Raw genomic sequence first — 18,481 nt, 5'->3', positions numbered from 1 at the left:
TTTCATCCACAAGAGCTTACTTTCTTGAAAGCCTATGATCTGCTGGTGACAAGTCAGTCTGATTTCTACACGCTTCTGACATACAGACACTAGATGAGTTTAAGTCCAGTGTTCATGCAAACCCCAAGTTCTAAGACAGCCAGAGCTGCAGCTCTGGCAGACTACACCAGTGCTTGAGGTCACATAAGTAAAAGCATCCCTGCTTAACCAGGGTGCAAGTTTGGGGCAGCTGGAAGTCAGCACCATGACATTACAGGAAAGAAGAAGCCAAGAAACTTTCCCTACTTCCAAGTCTTCCACCTTTGCAAGCTCATACACACTCCAGAGTCTCACCTTCACCCCTAGAAGTCTTCCAGAGCTGAATTGCCTCAAACGTCATCTACTTTTTTCTATCCTCGTGACATCCATAATTGATCCCCTCATTTGACTGTTCAGTTTGTTTAAAACACCAGTCTTAGAAAACTGTCCAAGGGATAAGAGTCTACAAACAAGGGCTACCTAGCTGAAGGACTGCAAAGCAGTCATCAACATATAGAAATATGCATGAGAGCATTATTCCATTGTGAAAGCAAGGATCCAGCTGAATATATCAATCAGCTAAAAAAGCTAAGCGTATCAGGAGGAATTCGAAGAACTGAACCACTGACAGTTGACCATGGCTACAAGCCTAGTAATACAAATACACCCAAGACTTTAAAAACTCCATTTCCTGCTATAACAAGAAATAATAGTATAAAGCTCTGGATAGCAAATGACGTTTTGCTCTAGTAACTTACAAAAGAAATCCAAGATTTAGTTTTAATTACAGACAAGAGTCCTTATGCTGCTGTCCTGTGGGTTACTCTGACACTTGTAGCCCTAGATGTAACTATGTCCTTTGGATGATATTTTACTCTACAACGTCCAAGACGTCCGCAATAATACTTATCCCTCAATATGGGGAGATTAGCACTAACTATGTGAATAGAGGGGATCAAAGTTACACGTAGACAGACTTCCTTATATACATATAGACAAAACCTATCTTCCTTATCTTCCTATCTTTAGGATATTTATCTTCCAAGTTTCTCTAGTTCAGGGAGTATAATACTCTTACCTTCTTTTCCAAACTCAGCTTTCAGAAATACTGCTTTTTCAGTGTTCAGAAATACTCCTCTGCTATGAATTACTTCCTGGCAATGTGCTCAGTATAGGAAACATCAAAAGTGTCACTGAATTTCATCAAGCTCAATTTATATTTAAATATATATATGTGCATTTAAGTTTTGGTGTATGTATGCTATTTCCCAATAATTCTTTCAATCATAGCCTGATGGTATTAATTCTCACAGTCATTCTTGCTATTTAACACAAGCGAGTACACATATGCACACCTGAAATGCTAACTTTTAGGAAAAAATTGTGCTTTTTTTTAATAGATTCAAGACTTTCTCTTAAAGATTTTGTCTGCTTTAGATCAAAGGCAACTACAAGAGTTCATTATTATTGCTATTGAGCCTTATGATCTCTTGCAGCTTTTCAAAGGAAAGTCTACCTCCGTTTCAGTTCATTTTTGAATAGTATTCCAAAATACTAGCTCAGGTTAGAAGATTACTAATTAAGCAGGAAGAATTAAAATTATCAACTTTATAGCAATTTCATTTTTCTCTTGTAGCAAATAACAAACTAACAGGCCACCTGAGTTTTCATTCTAGGAGATTTCATGATTTGTATTTAAGCTACACTATTTGTAGAAAGATGGAAAGTATTTAGACATTTAGCCTTAATAGTACAAGCATCTAGTAGTCATGAAGCACAAGACTCATTTACTTACTTTCTCCCCCCACCCAAAACTTTAAACAAGTGATTGGCTAAAGGAATAGCTTGTTTTAATTACTTATTTACACAGTTTAGCTCTAAGTAATAGAGACTAGAGAGCCCTCAATTACCTAACCAAAATGCTTGTCTTCGTAGGATGAAAATTTGGAAACAGAGGTATATTATTTCTTTAAGCTTGTAATTTGTCCAGTTTGCTCTTAAGTCCTCTTGGAAACTAGAAGGATTTTCTCCAAAATCCCAGTTTAATCTTCTCATTGCTACTACACCTTACAGCCTTGATCAAAGTAACCTTCTAATCCTCCAATCTCAATGAAGAGTATGTTTTCCAAAGAGTAATTCCATTTAATTTTCTCACAGAGCGCCCATTTCCATTTAATTTTCTCACAGAGCGCCCATCTCAGCAACAGAAGTACGGCACACTAGAAGATACACATCTTTCCAACATACATCTAGGAAAATGAAGTGGCAATTTACTTTGAGGGACACTTCAATATTTCAATACATACAGACATACAGAAACAGTTGTGCATTATCCCACCTGACTCGTGCTTCACGTAATGGGGAGTGGGGAAGATGGATACGATTAGCTTACTTTCTGCAAGAAACCTTGCAGCAGTAAGTGGACTGCAAGTCCCATAGAAAGTACCCAACAAAAAATTGAATCCATACTACTTATTTTGATAAAGAACATTTCTTTGTATTCTGCCACAGTCATAAAAACCCTCTGAGTCACCATGCAAAAGCACTGTTCAAGAACACATGTACGGAACAAGTTCAGTTGTCTTGAGTGTCTGGCATTAAAAGACGTTGCACAAGAATTCTTGTACTAAAACAGCAGTAACAAATTGCATTACCAGTTGTTCATGACCAGGTTCTAAGACAGTTCACAGGAGATTAAATTAACCAATAAAAGCACTCCAAGTGCTTAAAAAAAAAAAAAAAAAAAAAAAAGGCCGTGACCACCTCAAGAGACTTTTCTAGTTGCCTCCGCCTCCCCATGCATTGTTTGCTATCTGATTTCTGCCTACATATCCACATTGAAGAGAGTGCTTTCTTTACAAGCACTTTATGTACTTGAAGAGGCTTAAGGTTCCCCCCCGCCTTTTTTTTTTTTTAATTAAAAAAAGGCAAAGCCTCCACTACACAGCTCAAAGGTCTGCTAAACTGGCATATTTTTTGACCTTTCAAATTCCATGTTTCCCAGGAATCTGTGTACTGGGTAACTAATGAATGGGGAGTGGGAAGGCACAAGCAGGGGGTGCTAAACCCTTCTGGGCCCCCTCTATTCCCTTCTGCATCATACCGTGTCATCCATAAACCCATGGTCTCTCACAGAAGGCTATAGCTGCCTTGTGATGCTAATGTTTCTAACAGTTGGCTTCACCTTCTCAAAGGACTGGTAAAGAAAGAACATGGAGCAACTGTACAGAGAAGATGTGTTAAGTATTGTGAAAACAGAAGAATAATACATAGGAGAATCATTTTCATTAAGCAAATCCCTATGGAACTGTATGTGAGAAATTTCTTCACAGCATTTGTTTACTATAATTAGAACTAAGATCGAAGACTACTATCAAACAGTGAAAAGCTCCCCACCTTATTACAGATCATTTAAAATCATCTCTCTTGATATGAGATTATTTGGACTGCATTCAGTATTTCAAAGGGCAAGATATTGACTCTTAAGAAGGGGAATATTTTGCCATCTTTGTTATTCCACTCTTCAGGCATCCCACTATCTTACTCAGTCCTGACTGCAGCTGTACATGTGAACAGTAAATAAAACTGGAATTGAAATCCAAAGTTATGTCAACCCAACCAATGTTGCTGTGAGATTATCAGCTAGGAATTTGTAATATCAACTGTAAGTCAGCAAAAGTGATCAAGGCAGTGTTGCTAACTCCTGTATCCACAAGCATAAACTAAAGTCACCTGAATTCTGAAACACAATTAAATTTCCATGTGTTAGAGTCCACAAATAGAGATAAACATTCAGCACATCTGCATCTACAGGGCAAGGCATTTCAGGAACTTAGGGTCAAATTCGTAAAAATGGAAGTTTACAGTTAACATTATAAAAATGGATTTTATGTCAGAAGCCTTAAGGGATGAGACAGTGAATTATTCCTCTCCAAGAAAGGAACTCAAAGTTAATTTGGAATACAGAGCTCCTTGGGGCGGGGGGAGGGAAGGGGGTAAAATCTCTTCCCACCAAGCAGAATTTGATCCTGTAGATTACTAGACTGAGAAGTTATTCCATTCATTTCAGCCACAGTTTAGATTAGAATTATCCCCCTCCCCCTTTGCGAGAACCTTTAAATATATCATTCAGACTAAGGGAATCACCACTCATTTTTAAGGGAAATTCTAAAAGTCAAAAAATACTGATCTTCAGTGGCTAAGCACCCATTCACATTTTATTCTTTTCCACCCCTGAAGTCTGCTAGCAGACACACTTTCTTTGAAGTTCTAGAGGCAGGGAAAGACAACATGAATGTCACAGCAATAAGTTTCATTCATCCAAAATTAATAACATGTTAGTGATATATTAATTAATATTACTTATTGCAGACTAACATGTTCCCATTTTCAGGGGATCTTTCAGAGAAGCTCACTCTGTTTGCAGCTATATCCTTGGAGCTAGGAAGAGTGAGTTGTCTGCATCTTTTTAAATCATATTTACCTTGCAAGACTGAAGTTATCAGAAAGGCAAGAGAAAGATTTATTCTAAGAACCAATTTTGATAACTGATAGGTGTTTAAACACTAAGTTCACTTTTTCCTGAAAATATGCTGTTTTTAAGTCTGGCTAAACAGCAACAGCTATATGTAAAAAAAGTGCAAGAAAACTATCCCATCCTTAGAAGACTTAAGTAGAAACACTAGTTAACTGAGCAGATGGATTTCAAGTTTATGAAAATTGGTTTATTACTGTGAACTGACTTAGTTGCATTAATACTTAAGAAGTACAAGAGAAATAGTGGTATAGCTGCAGTATAGTCAAGTTTAAGCAAGGCAAGGTTTCCCCTCACTAACACCTTTTTCTCTCACTCCACAATTCACTTCTCTCAGACCACCCAGCTAATTAACAAATTCAAAACCAAAATACAGAGAAGCATGGATCCAGAACAATTATTTCAAACCTCAATAAGAGCATTATACCCACAAGCTTGTTGCTTTCCCCTCCCTCCACAAGCTCGCATTCTGTTCTGTAAGAAACCTTCCCCCCAAAAAAGGGGGGGGGGGGGCCCCCCCCCCGCAGGTACCACATCTGTTTCAGGAACAGAAAGTAAAAGGATTTGTATCACACTTGGTTCTTTGGGTTGGTTTTCTGTTTAACTGTTGAGGACAAATTGATCATTGAATAAAATAACAAGCTGTATCACTTAAACTTTTTTTGCAAATGATTTCAGTGTAGGAAAAAATATTTAAATATCAGTGGTTTGTGGGAGGGCTGCTGCTTTACTACAGCTACAGCCAGCTAACCTGAGAAACAGGCACGGCAATAGAGGGGAGGTTAACCGTTAACCACACACAGGTACACTACATCCTACAACTGCCTCTGGGGCAAGGTCACGTTCTTCTAAATCCAGTTCAGAATTTGCTTCTAGTCTTCAAATTACAACACTGGTGTATGTTCTGCAATACGCTAGCATGACCTTGCCTACTATCCCCAACATGCTATCAGAGATAAAGACTTACTGCACTACTTAGAGCATAAGATTTCAAGCTCAAAGTATTTTAGAGTTGCTTGTTTTCAGTTATTCAGAAACTGAATGGACAGTCTTCCTGGGCTTCTATTCAAGTCAGTTTTCTTCCTTAAAAGGAAATCTTTGGTTTCCAAGTGAAATTCCATTCATTTCAGCTTTCAAAAAAAAAAAAAAAAAAAAAAAACACAAAACCTTCTCCCAGGTTTGGGAGTGGGGGATGGCATAAATAGAGGTGTTTGGGAAACAGGAATGTTATTACTCGAAGATCAGCTATATATTCTTGCTCCAAATTAAAGCTTTCATCAGAAAGGTTTTTTCATTATTTCTTAAGGGGGCTGAGTGTTGTTTCCAAATAATCTCCTGCTGGAGTCTGTCCCAAAGCTACTCATCTGAGATTTGTTCCTATGTACTTCGCTTCATATGAAGTCAAGAAGATGCAATTGTCAAAATCATTGTACTGATAAGAATATAATTAGAATATGATCAGCTGATAGATTTGAAAAACTATCAGCTGGAGGTGTTAATTCCACAGACAGGAATTAACACTCTTCATAGAGGATTCAAACAGATGAAGGGCAGAGGAAAAAATACACCATACACATGGTGGACTCTTTATATTCATAGTCTGTCTTACAGTAATTTTATTTGTTGGTTTAGACTTTTCCAAGAGATACTTGCAGGTGTAAATACTACAGCTGAATCACAACTGAAAAAGTGAAAAAAGTATAGCGAAATCATCCTGAATCAAGTTAGATCACAGTACCAGGATGCTGCTTTTTCAAAAAGCTTCAGATAGCTAGTCAAGACTTCTCATTCACAACTAGAATAACCATATACATATTTGTAACAAACACAGAATATTTAAAAAGAGTGCATCTATTTATTGAATTACAAGTTTATAACAAGTTCAACAATTAATGTGAAGGAAAAATAAGTTTGTAACTTGAAATTTACTCCCCCAAAACCTGTATGTATATAGAGAATTCAGATTCTTTTTAGCTTCAAAAATGAACCATAATGCTTTTAGACATTTTCAACAGCTTGTAAGTAGTCTCAGATTCTTCAGTTATATTTGAGGAGGACAAAAAGAAAAAGCCTTCCCCAAAATGAAGAAAAATGTGACCATGTAAACAGCACAGTCTGCCAAACTCTGAGCTCTGAGCCTCCACACACAACCTTAATGAGTCTTCACAACACACTCTCAGATGTAGCTTAACTAAATATTGAACTGTTTGATATTATATTGTAGAATTTGCCTGTAAAATAAAGTTCTAAACCACCATCTGAGAAGTCTCACTGTTCAAAGGAGGTATTTAATGAAAGTTATGGCAAAGTTCCTTGACATTTCAAAACTAGTCACAATTGCCATGCAATGCAGCAGTTTGGAGAAGCCCAAAAGACAGCCTGTTTCCCTGTTGTCAGTTCCACTCGTTCATTACCAGTAAGTGCCCTCCTGCACCTCAAATTCTTTCCTAAAGACTCCCAGACCTTCAGAAGAGAGTCTTAGAAAACAAACAGTCTCCCAACTGAAGAAGTTACAACATTAACTATTTTGAACCATGTTTTCATTATAAAATATTTTGCTTGCTGACAAAACATGAGAAGCATTTGCATACTGTGTACTGCCCACGGACACTTCCCATGCCAGCAAAGGCTCCCTAGCTTAGTCAAGGACACTGTAAACACTGCATACCTCCAAGTAGATAGAGCCTCCCTTCCTCCTCCCCCCCCCCAGATCAGCACAGCCATGCCTCCTTTTCATTAGCATAACTTCATCAACATGAGGTCTCTCCTGTATATTTAGCAGTTTCAATTAAAGACCATGAAGACTAAGTCACCTTCAAAACCAAAACAGTTGCACTGAAAGAACATAGGTGGCATGTCAACTAGATGGTTGCCCTTCACTGCAGTTTAACAGATGTCAACTTCAAGTCACTTCAAGAAGTTTATTTGGTTTCTGTTCACCCATACAACTGAAGTTATATATTCACACATACATCACCCACACCATTAACCATCGAGAGAACCGTGAGAGAACATCTAGCATTCACAGCTCCAAAAAACCACGAGCTCTTGTAAAGTCTAGAGTCACAAATAACAGGTCAAAAGTTTTGGCAAATAATTTTTGCATGAATCTTGCAATGTCTATCTGAGGAGTGAGGCAAGCACACATACCTAGAATATTCAGTAGCCTTTTCATGATTTGAGATTCATATCAGATTTTAGTCTATCAGATTAAGAAACCTAATCCAAAAAACATCTCCTCCCTGATCTCTGATAATCTTGTCTGGTAATATGCCTGTCAATAGAAACAAAGAATTTCAAAGGTATTGCCCCAGTTGCTGATACACATTCATTTAATAGATGAAAGCCAGTTTGGTTACACTAGTTTCCTAGCACTGTTTAAAAAAGCAAACAAGAAAAGTGAATGCTCATTTGCCTCAAGTTATAGGTCCAGAGGTGAGAGCACATCTTGTCCCAGCGTGCCCTTTTACAGCAGAAGCCTGGAATCTGTGAGAGCATGAAGGGCTCAGAACTTGTGTCAGAATATTCAGATTTGTACAGCAGCCAGAACATTTCTGGCAGTTTATTTCTCCTCAGGGATGGAAAAAGTGTTTACTATACTGGTTTTAGTAGCAACTATTCCTAATCTTTTCTAGCTCAGCATTATTGCCTGAAGTATTAAAGCAAACAGTGAGAAGTTTGAGGAACTAGTTGTTTTCATTCAACAGATAGAAAAAAGGAATGACACCTGCCTCAAATAAAATGGTGAGGATTCAGTATGTTCATTTCTATGGCTTCTACAGATACATACACACACCTATACTTTAAACCAATAACATAAGATCCATGTTTCTGATCTATATAGGACTCCTTGCCAGGAGCTAAGCAAAGCGTAAACAAAGTAACCTAAAACTGAAATCCAGATCAAGACCTGATGTTATAAGGTACTTAAAGTATGGTAAAACAAAGTATGTTTCCCCCACACTGTGGGAAGCTAAATTCTTAATAGCTACTTACATTGCCAAAATGATTCATGATTTAACACAGGTGACTCATTAGTGCTTTCACTTTTGAGAAAAACACCAGAGAGATCTTGTAAACACAGGCAGACAACCTGCAAACTAGGGCAAGCCTCAAACTTTGTTTAAAGCAAATATTTGCCATTTCTTTGCTTAAGCTTAAAAAAAAAAAAAAAAATTCTTCTCTCCGTGAGTCAAAGAGGCCAGAAACACACATTTAAAGATTATCAAGTTTCTGAACATGCCTTTAGAGCTGAGGTAGGAAGGCAGAGTGCTACAAAGCTTTTTTAAAGCTTTTTTAAAGCTCTTTAGACTGAGATCTTCTATCATATAAAGTGATATTTAGCAAGGTTTGCCAGTCTTATTTATTTCAATTTGTATATGCATACAAATTAATTTGAATAGCCACTGTGGGACAGAATAAAACCAAGGCTTCCAAGAACAAGTACGGACAGGGTTAAGTTACAGCCTTTTGACGGACTATTAAACATCTCAATGAACACAAGTTGCAACTTGATTTTTTTTTTAAATATGGTAGTGACTCATCACACAGCAATCTATTTACACATTTCCAGTCAGTGACCTTGTTTATAAGTGGTCAAATGTAATCAAATTGTCAACTTCAAGAATACCTAGCTTTGTCTTAATAACATCAAAAGTTACTGATCAAAGAAATACCACCTAGGAGAGAACAGTGCTTCTCAGGTTTACTTTCAACACACTAAGGTATTTCATTTCACAGCACAAGAGCCAGCTTTTAAAGTCATCCACAACACAGGCAGGGTTGGAAAAAACAAACAAAAAAGCCACTGAAATAGAAAAGTGCAGCTGTAACAACCAAGGTTGTAAAAAGGACTAGAGACTTCAGCATCATATTACTTTTTATCAGTCAGTGTCGAACTGAGCAGGAATCAGGGTTATAGGGGCTGAAAGTGTGAAGGTATGCTAAGGACAAATCCTGCTGAACAGCATGCAGACAACCTGCAGGGCACTGGCAAAGCCTCTGAAGTTAATGGACTCCAGGAAATCACAGTGATGGCTACATGAATACAAGGGACTGATGCTTTTAAATTAAAGCTCTCAAACCACAAGCTACAGAATTAGTTTGCTAGTTTGTTTTTATTATTTTTGAAGTGAAGTAAAAAACTTTATGTTTATGCAGATGATTACAGCAAATCTAAAAATGAGATTTTGTAAAAACACGGATTTCATTGAGGAGCAGTACTGTTTGCTAGCCTAACATCAAGCATCTTGTAAGGTTGCTTGTAAAACAATTGCTAGAACTTTAACCACAAAAAAGCTGCTACACAAAAATGTAAGTCATATTAGCCCAAGGTAGACTGTAGTATTATCCAAGATACACAAACAAATTGAACTGGCAGGAGAGAAGCATTAACACAACCAAACACAAAGATGTAACAACACAAGAATGACCAGTATTAAAGAGGGATCCTTCTGATAAACAGTAGCATTTGTTGTTACATATAGAGTTATTCCAGACTTTTAAAAGCTGGAAGACGCACTGTATTCACATAGCCAACTTCATCATATGCAGGTGCATGTACCCCAGCTGATCCCAATTTTAGAAAGCTGTAAGTAACATCCTTCAACCTGCCATATTTTGTTGAAATATCTAGCTATTTAAGATATTTTTAACATTAGATTCAGCTGCATTATAGTTCCTTACCCATAAGATCCATATGTTACTCAAAACAAGCTAGTTTCCAAGGATGATAATCTAGCTGATTAGTTGATCAACCCAGTTGGCTTTTTGTGACTAACCTCCCAGACAGGATGTTATAATCCACCACTGTTTCAGAGTTTCAGTCTAAGATTTCTTTTTTAATACATAAAGATTAAAAACCTAAACAAGACCACGCCAACATTTTTTTGCTCCCATTATCTTTTCTGCAGCCTGTAATTAACTTAGGTAGCCCCTCTATGTAGTTTGTTTATAATTCCTGCAGTCACTACAGAAAGTATTTCATGAGAACATGAAATATTACCAAGAAAAAATACACACACCTATTCGATTTCTCCTAGAAAGGAAACCTTAAAACACATGCGTTCAAAGATGCAGGCCACCAGGAGCAGCGAGACATCGCTCGTGTAAAGCTGACGGCAACACAAGATGGCCCTCCTTATTTAAGGATGCACCAGTAAGGGTGACCAAGGGTATTTCAACAGTGAACTACCTCGATCAAGACGGAGGAGTTGGCAGCGGCAGTTTGTTTTGCGGAGGAATAGACGCACCACAGAACAAAAATAACTCCCAAGCCCAAGGTTCCCAAGGAACCGAGCGGTGGGCCCCCCCCCTTTTATTAGCCGACTCGGTGGCACTATACACACGACCTGCTGCACTGTAGCTCGCCCCGCGTACACCGCGGGCAGCCACGAGCGGAAGACAGTTTGCAGCGGGATGCTGCCGTCTAACCGGCCCCCTCCAGCAGCACGGGGCGAGGCGGCCCCAGCCCGGCGCCCCCACGGCCAGGCGCTCCCGCCCCCCGGGCGGCTCGGCCCCGGCTGGCGCCCAGCCCCCGCCGCGCGGCTCACCGGCTCTCAGCTGCAGGCTGCCGTCCCTCCGGCTGCACCACAGCGCCCGCTCCCCGCTCTGCAGGATGTAGTGGTCCTTGGCTTGGAACAGCTCCATCCTCGCACACCGCGCCGCCGCCCTCCTTCCCGTCTCTGCCGGCGCGGGGAGAGAGGGAGGGAGGGAAGGAAAGGGAGGGGAGCGGGGCGCCCCGGCCGCGCCGCAGCCCCGGCGCCGGCCGCGCGGCTTCCCGCGCGCGCGCACAGCAGGAGGAAGGGGGGCGGGGGGGCGCGCTCCCGCGAGCCGGGCGCGCGTAAGGGCGGGAGCGCGCGCTGCCCCGAGGAGCCGGGCGGGCGGCGCTGCGGCAGGGAAGGAGGGCGGGGAACAGGCGCTTCCTCACCCGCGCGGGTTCCGGCCCGGGCGCCGCGCACGTGACCCTGCCCGTCGGCGCCTCGCCGGCCTCTTAAAGGTGCAGCGCGGCGCCGGGCGCGCGCCCCGGGAGCGGGGCCGGCGGGCTCCCGCCTTTCCCGGGCGGCCCCTCGGGGGCGGGGCGGGGCTCCGGTGTTAGTCCGTTTCTCTTTGCCGCGTCGCCCGCCTCAGGTGGGGCGGCTCCGCGGCGGGGAGGGGGCGCAGCCTGAGACCCCCAGCGACACGGCAGCGCCGGCGGCCTCAGCAGGGGTGCCGGGCCCCGGCGCGGAGGCGGGGCGGGCCGGGCCGGCGGGGCGGCCGTTAACGGCGGCGGGGAGGGGCGGGCCGCGCTGACCTCCCCCCTCAGCGCCGCGACTGGGCGGCTCCTGCCCTCCCCGCAGGGCCGCAGCGAACCGCTCTTGGCCTGGGCGGCGGGGGGAGACGGGGCCGGGGCCGCGGGCAGGCAGCCGGGTGCTGAAGCGGGGGCAGGCCCTCTCGACACCTGCGCGCTCGAGGAGACCCCGACCCCGAAGGGCTGGGTGTCTTCTCCAGCACAGCCCTCAAAGCCGCCCAGGGCTACCGTCAGCCGCTGCTGACGAAGCGGTGGGCTAGATACCAAATCTGTATCCCCAAGCTTTTTCCTCTTTTCCCGAAGGGGAGTCACTTTACTAATTAGTGGAGGAAGCAGGCAGGAGTTGGTGTAGCGTATCAACTAGTGGTGAAAGGAAATCTCAGCACCATAGCACAGGCTTCATTATGATTTTGCATATTTACACAGAAAGGAGCGTCTCTAGATAAAGCGGTAATTGTACCATCTCTCTTCTCCAGGCAATACAGGAAAATGTCTGGTGGTGCCGGAAAACTCTTCACTGCTACAGACCCTTCCCAGCCTGATCCATCTTGTGTGGTCTTCTCCCCAGGCTGCCAGAGCTTTTGTTTTGTTTGTTACAATGTTATCCAGGAGCTGGAGTCCCACTCCCTATTGAATTTAGGTAGAGGTGGGCATAGAACAAAAAACATCCTGTACATACAGGCATTTGGAAACAGCTTAGTTTAAAGAACATCTTTAGCATATATTGAAAATTAATGGTGCATGTAAGTAATTTTATAAAGTATTGGAAAATTAATTTTCTTGTCTTTTTCTCTGTCTTCATCTACCCTTTTTCTGAAAAGAATGGTTAACTTTTCAAATGTCTATACAAAATTCATTTCTTTTCCAGGCTTTATATGGCTTTGTATGTAAACAGTTTATGATTTTTCTTTTAAAAATGTTAATGGGATCGGAGCTGTCTGATGTACTTGCTGGGGCGAGAGTGTTTAAGTAAATGTAAGATAATACAGAGGATATGAATGGAACGGCTCTATTTGATTTGGCAATAGATCCTAGTTGCTCTTAATGTTTTCCCCATGGCAGTTATGTAAAATAGGCTTACTATCCTTTCTTGACTACAGATCCTGCTTTTGAAATGCTATGCTTTGTGAATGGCCTATAGCTTCCAACATAATAGTGCTGGCCTGACCGATTCTTGTATGTAGCAGCCGGTGTCATTGACAGAATTGTGTTAGTAATTCAGGTCGCTGCTGCAGGTACTAGGCAAGAGAAGAGTTTAAATAGCTTTTCAGCATTTTAATAAATACAAAAACTCTTCTGAATTACTTTCTTCTTGATTTTCCCATGAGCACAATGTCATATATTTTCAAGGGCATATCAAACATGCACAGAAATGAAGTGCAATGATGGATTGGTTCATAGGTCTGATATTGAAAGATTTCCTTTGAAGGAACATGTTTAAAAGTATGCATTTAAGTAAACACAGGCAATCAAAACCTTCTCTTAATACTGCCATATGTACCTGCAGCCAAGGGTCCTGATTATACGTCTTTCAAATTCATTATGCTGCGCTGCTTTCCTCTCATTTCATTAGATACTAAACGTACACAGGAAAAGAAGCTACTTTATCCTCTGTGTAGAAAGTATTGTTTTGTGTTCACATCTGTTAGCATAATTTTTACAAAGGATTGCTTTTCAGATTAATAATATATAATAATAATGTTTCGCGGCATTTGGAAGAAACAGATCTTTTTCTCCAGTGTTAAACCAGTGTAACTACTGGGCTGTGATGACATAAGACTTAAAAAGAAGTAGGGTATTTTAATGCAAGAAGGAGTCTGAAAACAAGCTCATAAAATTTTGGGTGAAAAAATGCTAGTATAAGTGTTAATATATTTAAAGTGTTAATACTTTCTCTAATAAAGACATTAAAAATTACTAGCATACATTTTCTAAAATCTCAGTGGTACATAACTATTGAATACACTAGAAAAATTACCAGTATAAAATGCTCAAGAATATGGGCAAGAAATGTATAGAACTTCATAAGTCTGAAATTTCAGAGGGATTTTTAAGCATAGAGTGTGATTGGTTACCTAGTGGTATTGTGATTACCCAACTGGACCTTACGCAGAATGCATGAATAGTATCACTGGTTTTGTCAAAGTATCCTGTGGTCTTATTATGATAACAAAAGTTCAGTATCTTAGCTTTGGCTCATTCAAAGGAGTGCACTGCTCACTACAACTGCATTTCAACATTTGCTTAACAGTTATTGTACACTTAAGTCCATCTCTTTTAAGTAACATAATTGATCCTATTATAATAAATAGGACTTAAGCACAGACTTAAAATGAAATTTGCTGAACAGCTTTGCTTTCATCCTCCATTCTGTCAGTTTTCTTCACAGATGCCTGTAGAAATCAGAGAGAATTCTGTAGCTGTACAGAGCTGTCAGTGAAGGACAGTCTGCAGAATCAGTATCTAACAGGAGGGAAAATTGTTTCAAGACTGATTTAGTAACGTTGTAATCAAATCACAGGCTTAATGTCATCAAGCTCAATGCTTTTCTTGAAGCTTTCTGAAACAAAATCTTTGGATGCATGCTCACATTCAAACAGACCTAAAAAATTAGATGCAGGATTTGTGTCATGCAGAAAACACAGATGGGAGGGATCAAGCTCACTAGCTTGTTTATTTCTTCATTGTAACTAAGGAAAAGTTTCTGGGAGGAAAGAATAAGCCTTCTCTAAGTGTCAGAAAAAAGAAAGGTCTCGCTGCCAAGTGTTTTGTATTATTTTGAGTTTTTGCATATTTATTTATTAATAACCCTGTACTGAAAAAGGAATGTTGATGCTGAATTTGAATATCTGTCCTTCTTTGGATTCTACTTACTGTTGACTTTGCCCACCAATTAAATGTCTCATCCAAATACTGTTCAAAAATAATCCTGCTTTGTTAAAGTGATCTCATATCATATCATTTGATGCACAAGACTGCTTGTAGAACAGAAGTTTACTATTTCTGTTTCCAATCTTTTAGAAAAGGTTTATATCAATGCAGAGAACTAGTGAAGTATACCAAGCAAACATTAAATCTACTTACACGAATCCTGTCTGCAGCACCAGCTTCCTAGTTAGTAAATTTGAAACAGCAACTTGCTTCATGTGTCAGAAGAATAGTTGTTCTTATTTAAACTTAAAATTTTGCTGTTGGTTAATGTTCTTATCTGATTTTTAGAACTTTGCCAAAATTATAGAAGCCCTGTTCCACAGCAAAGACATATGAACATAACTTATGGGCCAAAGACTTAATATTGATTATTACCACTAGATTTCAGACAGTGCTTATTTTGATACTAGTAAAGAAAATTTATTAACATTTTTAGGATTAACTTTTTTACAACTTTAAAAATATGAAAATGCCAAAAGGTATGACACAGACAAGAGTAATCAAACATTAACTATTCAATCAGAAGCCTACTACCAATAAAATTTTCATTCTGAATATTTTTGAGCAAAAGTGTAATTTAATGTCTCATCTATGACATACAGTCTCAAAAGTGTTCACTGAGACTAAATAGAATAGAATGTATTCAGAGATCCTCATATGGGAAGTTATTTACTGAGTAAGGTGACAAAGGACAGTGGAAGAGTAGAACACAAATCAAAACAAAAAAATATGTTGACTACTAACAAGTCAGATGAATGCAAGATGAAAAAAATATAGTTTTTGTTTTTTAGGCCACAGAAAAAGAGACATAGACATTCAGTATGCTTTACAGAAATCATATTCACTGTGTAACCTTTGTACACTCCTAACTCTTTAGTCACATCAATAAGAATGAAAGGATGCACTAGTAATTCTTATAGCACTTTTTAAAATACTTTACGGAAAGCTAGAGACGGAGCTTTTAGACACAGAGTATACATACAGAACAATCTATTTGGTCTTTCTTTGAAAAAAATTGTTTTAACTTTCAAATGTGAATATTTTTCTCTTTGTAGCTCATACTAGTTTAAGGCAGTCTCACAGCTGTTGTTTTATTTTTCAGAAAACAACCTCAGCAGTAGCTGTCCTAGGTCCTGGTTTGCTTGAAAGTGGCAAATGATCTAGCTAGTATTAGTTAAATATAATTAACCTCTGCTTCACACGGTGGCCACAGGCCATAGTGCTACAAACGTATATGAAACTTACACACATCTTTCATTGACAGCAAAATATGAGGCCAAAACATAGAAATATTATTGTTACACAAGGGAAATGGATAATTTTAGCAGTGGATATAATAATATGCAAGCCTTTTACATATGAAGTGCTCCAATACGATATCTGTTCTCTAAAGGCTAGCCTTTTTCCAAGTGAAACTCTGGTGATTTGACCAGCAACCATGGTTTGCATCTTTGTTGCAACACTAATATTAGTAAATGCTATATCTTGAGAATAACTTTAAAATGGAGATATTGGCACTTCTTTGTAGATGACTTTCTGCAAAAGATTCTTAATTTTCAGAAAATAGCCCCAGCATAAACAAAACCCTTCAGAAAACCAACCCTGAGTGGCCAGGGTGAGACTGCATGTTCAGCTGTACCAGCCAGCAGTAGCGACCTGAAATTCAGTTTTGACCTTTCCACAATGAATTAAGGCTAGTAAAGCCTATCCTGCACATTGAAACAGAGAAATAAAGTGTCATGCTCATAGATTAAAAATGTCTATATAAATTAAATGTCAAAGATCCTCACTTTAGAACTCTTATTAGGGATAGTGGAGAGGATATATATTCAAAAGAGATGAAGGCTTTATGTTTCATTGAGATTCTTCTCCCCAAAGCCATTTCCTTTATTTTTTCCCTTATGCTTGTCTTTCTCTGCTATATGCACCCTATTTAGAAAATATTGCAATTTCTTTATACTGAAGTGTATGTTATACTTCTATATTTATGATAAAAAACCCAACCTACAGCTGATGAATGTTTCTCCAAAATGTACTTTCTTAGCTTTCCTTTATTTGCTCCTTTGTGTAAGTTTTCTCCATCTTATTTTCTTAATTCTTCATTTTTCCAAATTCTTGCTCTTCTTCTGTGTTCATTTTTCTGTTCTTCTCTCCCATCATCTGTGTGTTTTGCCTGCAGCATCTGAATTCATGGAATAACATCTCCTATCTTATTTTTGTTCCATCCTTTCTTTCTTTCTGAGCAGGGATGGGCTTACGACATAGAGCCAACACAGCTGTAAACAGGTTTGGGAGAGTGAAAAAGTATTTCTGATGCCTGAAGAGTATTGGCAGCAGGACCATGCAGAAGGTTTTTAGTTTGTTATCAAATCTTTTTTCTGCATTGTGTCAAGTGAATAGGGGTTTTAGAGGGAAAAATGCATCTCCTTATTTTGTATACCTATTCTAGCCTAAGCCTTAACACAATGGTTGCTCCAACTTACATTTCAAAAATATCATGTCAGGAATATGGACTTTGACTGTCCTGTTTTCAGTCTGTTGTGTATCTTTCTTCTGACACTCTTTTTAAAGTCATGGAAGAAGGCTATGGCTGGTGAAAAAGCTAGCTCTTCTGGCTTTCTACAGGCAGTCTTTAATCTGGCCACTGATTACTGGGATCTGACATTTTATACTGCCTGAATGATGCAAGGGGTCAGACCGGGGTTTAAGAAACAACTCTGGCTCCTTATAACATTTCTTTTAAAAGAAATATTTCACTTAATTTGGAAAAAAAAGGTAAAAATAGAAAAAAGAAGAAAACATTTGGTTAATTGTAGCAAAATCTAAACTGAATCTGTGCAAAGTGATTAGAATTAAAAATACATGTCAAGCAAATAAGCAGAAGAAAAAGATTAGGAAGGGGAGGAACACAGGCAGACACACAAAGACTCTTACAAGTAGAAGGATGCAGACAGCTTTCCTAGCAAACTGGAGTAATGCTGTTAGCTTTCTCACTTGTAAGCAAAATGCATTTATAGTGTAAGAAAATGAAGCCTAACCAGGAGGAGAAGATATTGTGAAATTTCATACAGAATCAATAAATAGCAGAGCTGTGACTGCAGTGGGAGATTGCACACTAGGAACTTTCAGTTAGAGAGGCAAATTATGTCCTCCAAAGAAAGCTGTGTCTTTCAGTTTTAGCTGCCTAAAGAGGAAAGGGTGGGGAGCAGCAAAGCCTCTGAGGTTGTTCAATTGCTTAGCTCAGTAGAAGCCTCGCTGTAACTTCTGCTGCAGAGAAGTCACTCTAATCCTGCAGGGAAGCTGGCAATTGACAACTAAAAGATATTCTTGGTGGTAGTAGCTGCAGCATTCCCAGCATTCCCGTTTTCACAGGGAAATGTGTGATGCCTGATTTGAGTGCTTGGAGGCTGAGATTTGCTCTGATGGGAGATGAGGAGGATTCTTGGGAAGTTAATTCTCAGTAGATATTGGTACAATCCAAGGAAATAGTGGTAGAAAAAGCAGAGCTGATTTTAAACATAACTAATTGGGTCAATTGCATGTTGATTAGCTAGGTTATAGCAATACAGATCACATAATGCGCAGGTGGGGCAGGAAGCTACTGCATCTTCTGCCCACAGCCTTAACAAGTCTAATACCAGTTCCTCAGCACAGATACACAGGGAGGAATTTGGAAACCAGAGGGGATGACAATCCTGAGGACACAGCAA

At 39.7% G+C, this 18,481-nt stretch overlaps 1 protein-coding gene and 1 long non-coding RNA gene across 2 annotated transcripts in view; one reads left to right on the top strand and one right to left on the bottom strand.

Annotated features, from left to right (window-relative positions):
• The window catches only part of INPP5F (inositol polyphosphate-5-phosphatase F), a 46,910-nt gene extending 35,508 nt beyond the window's left edge, over nt 1-11,402 (bottom strand). The window contains exon 1 of the mRNA XM_026105536.2: nt 11,104-11,402. Within this exon, the coding sequence (XP_025961321.2) occupies nt 11,104-11,200 (97 nt within the window). The 5' untranslated portion in view covers nt 11,201-11,402. The remainder of the gene's footprint in view (nt 1-11,103) is intronic.
• A 61-nt stretch (nt 11,403-11,463) lies between these two features.
• On the top strand, nt 11,464-14,767 carry LOC135328753 (uncharacterized). Its single transcript, XR_010389786.1, has 2 exons — nt 11,464-11,549; nt 12,317-14,767. It is a non-coding gene; the product is annotated as an uncharacterized LOC135328753 (long non-coding RNA).
• The last annotated feature ends 3,714 nt before the right edge of the window (nt 14,768-18,481 follow it).

The sequence above is a fragment of the Dromaius novaehollandiae genome, chromosome 6, assembly GCF_036370855.1.
Source record: "Dromaius novaehollandiae isolate bDroNov1 chromosome 6, bDroNov1.hap1, whole genome shotgun sequence".
Classification (NCBI taxonomy): domain Eukaryota; kingdom Metazoa; phylum Chordata; class Aves; order Casuariiformes; family Dromaiidae; genus Dromaius; species Dromaius novaehollandiae.
The sequence above is the reverse complement of the archived record's forward strand: the minus strand, read 5'-3'. Positions and strand labels throughout refer to the sequence as shown.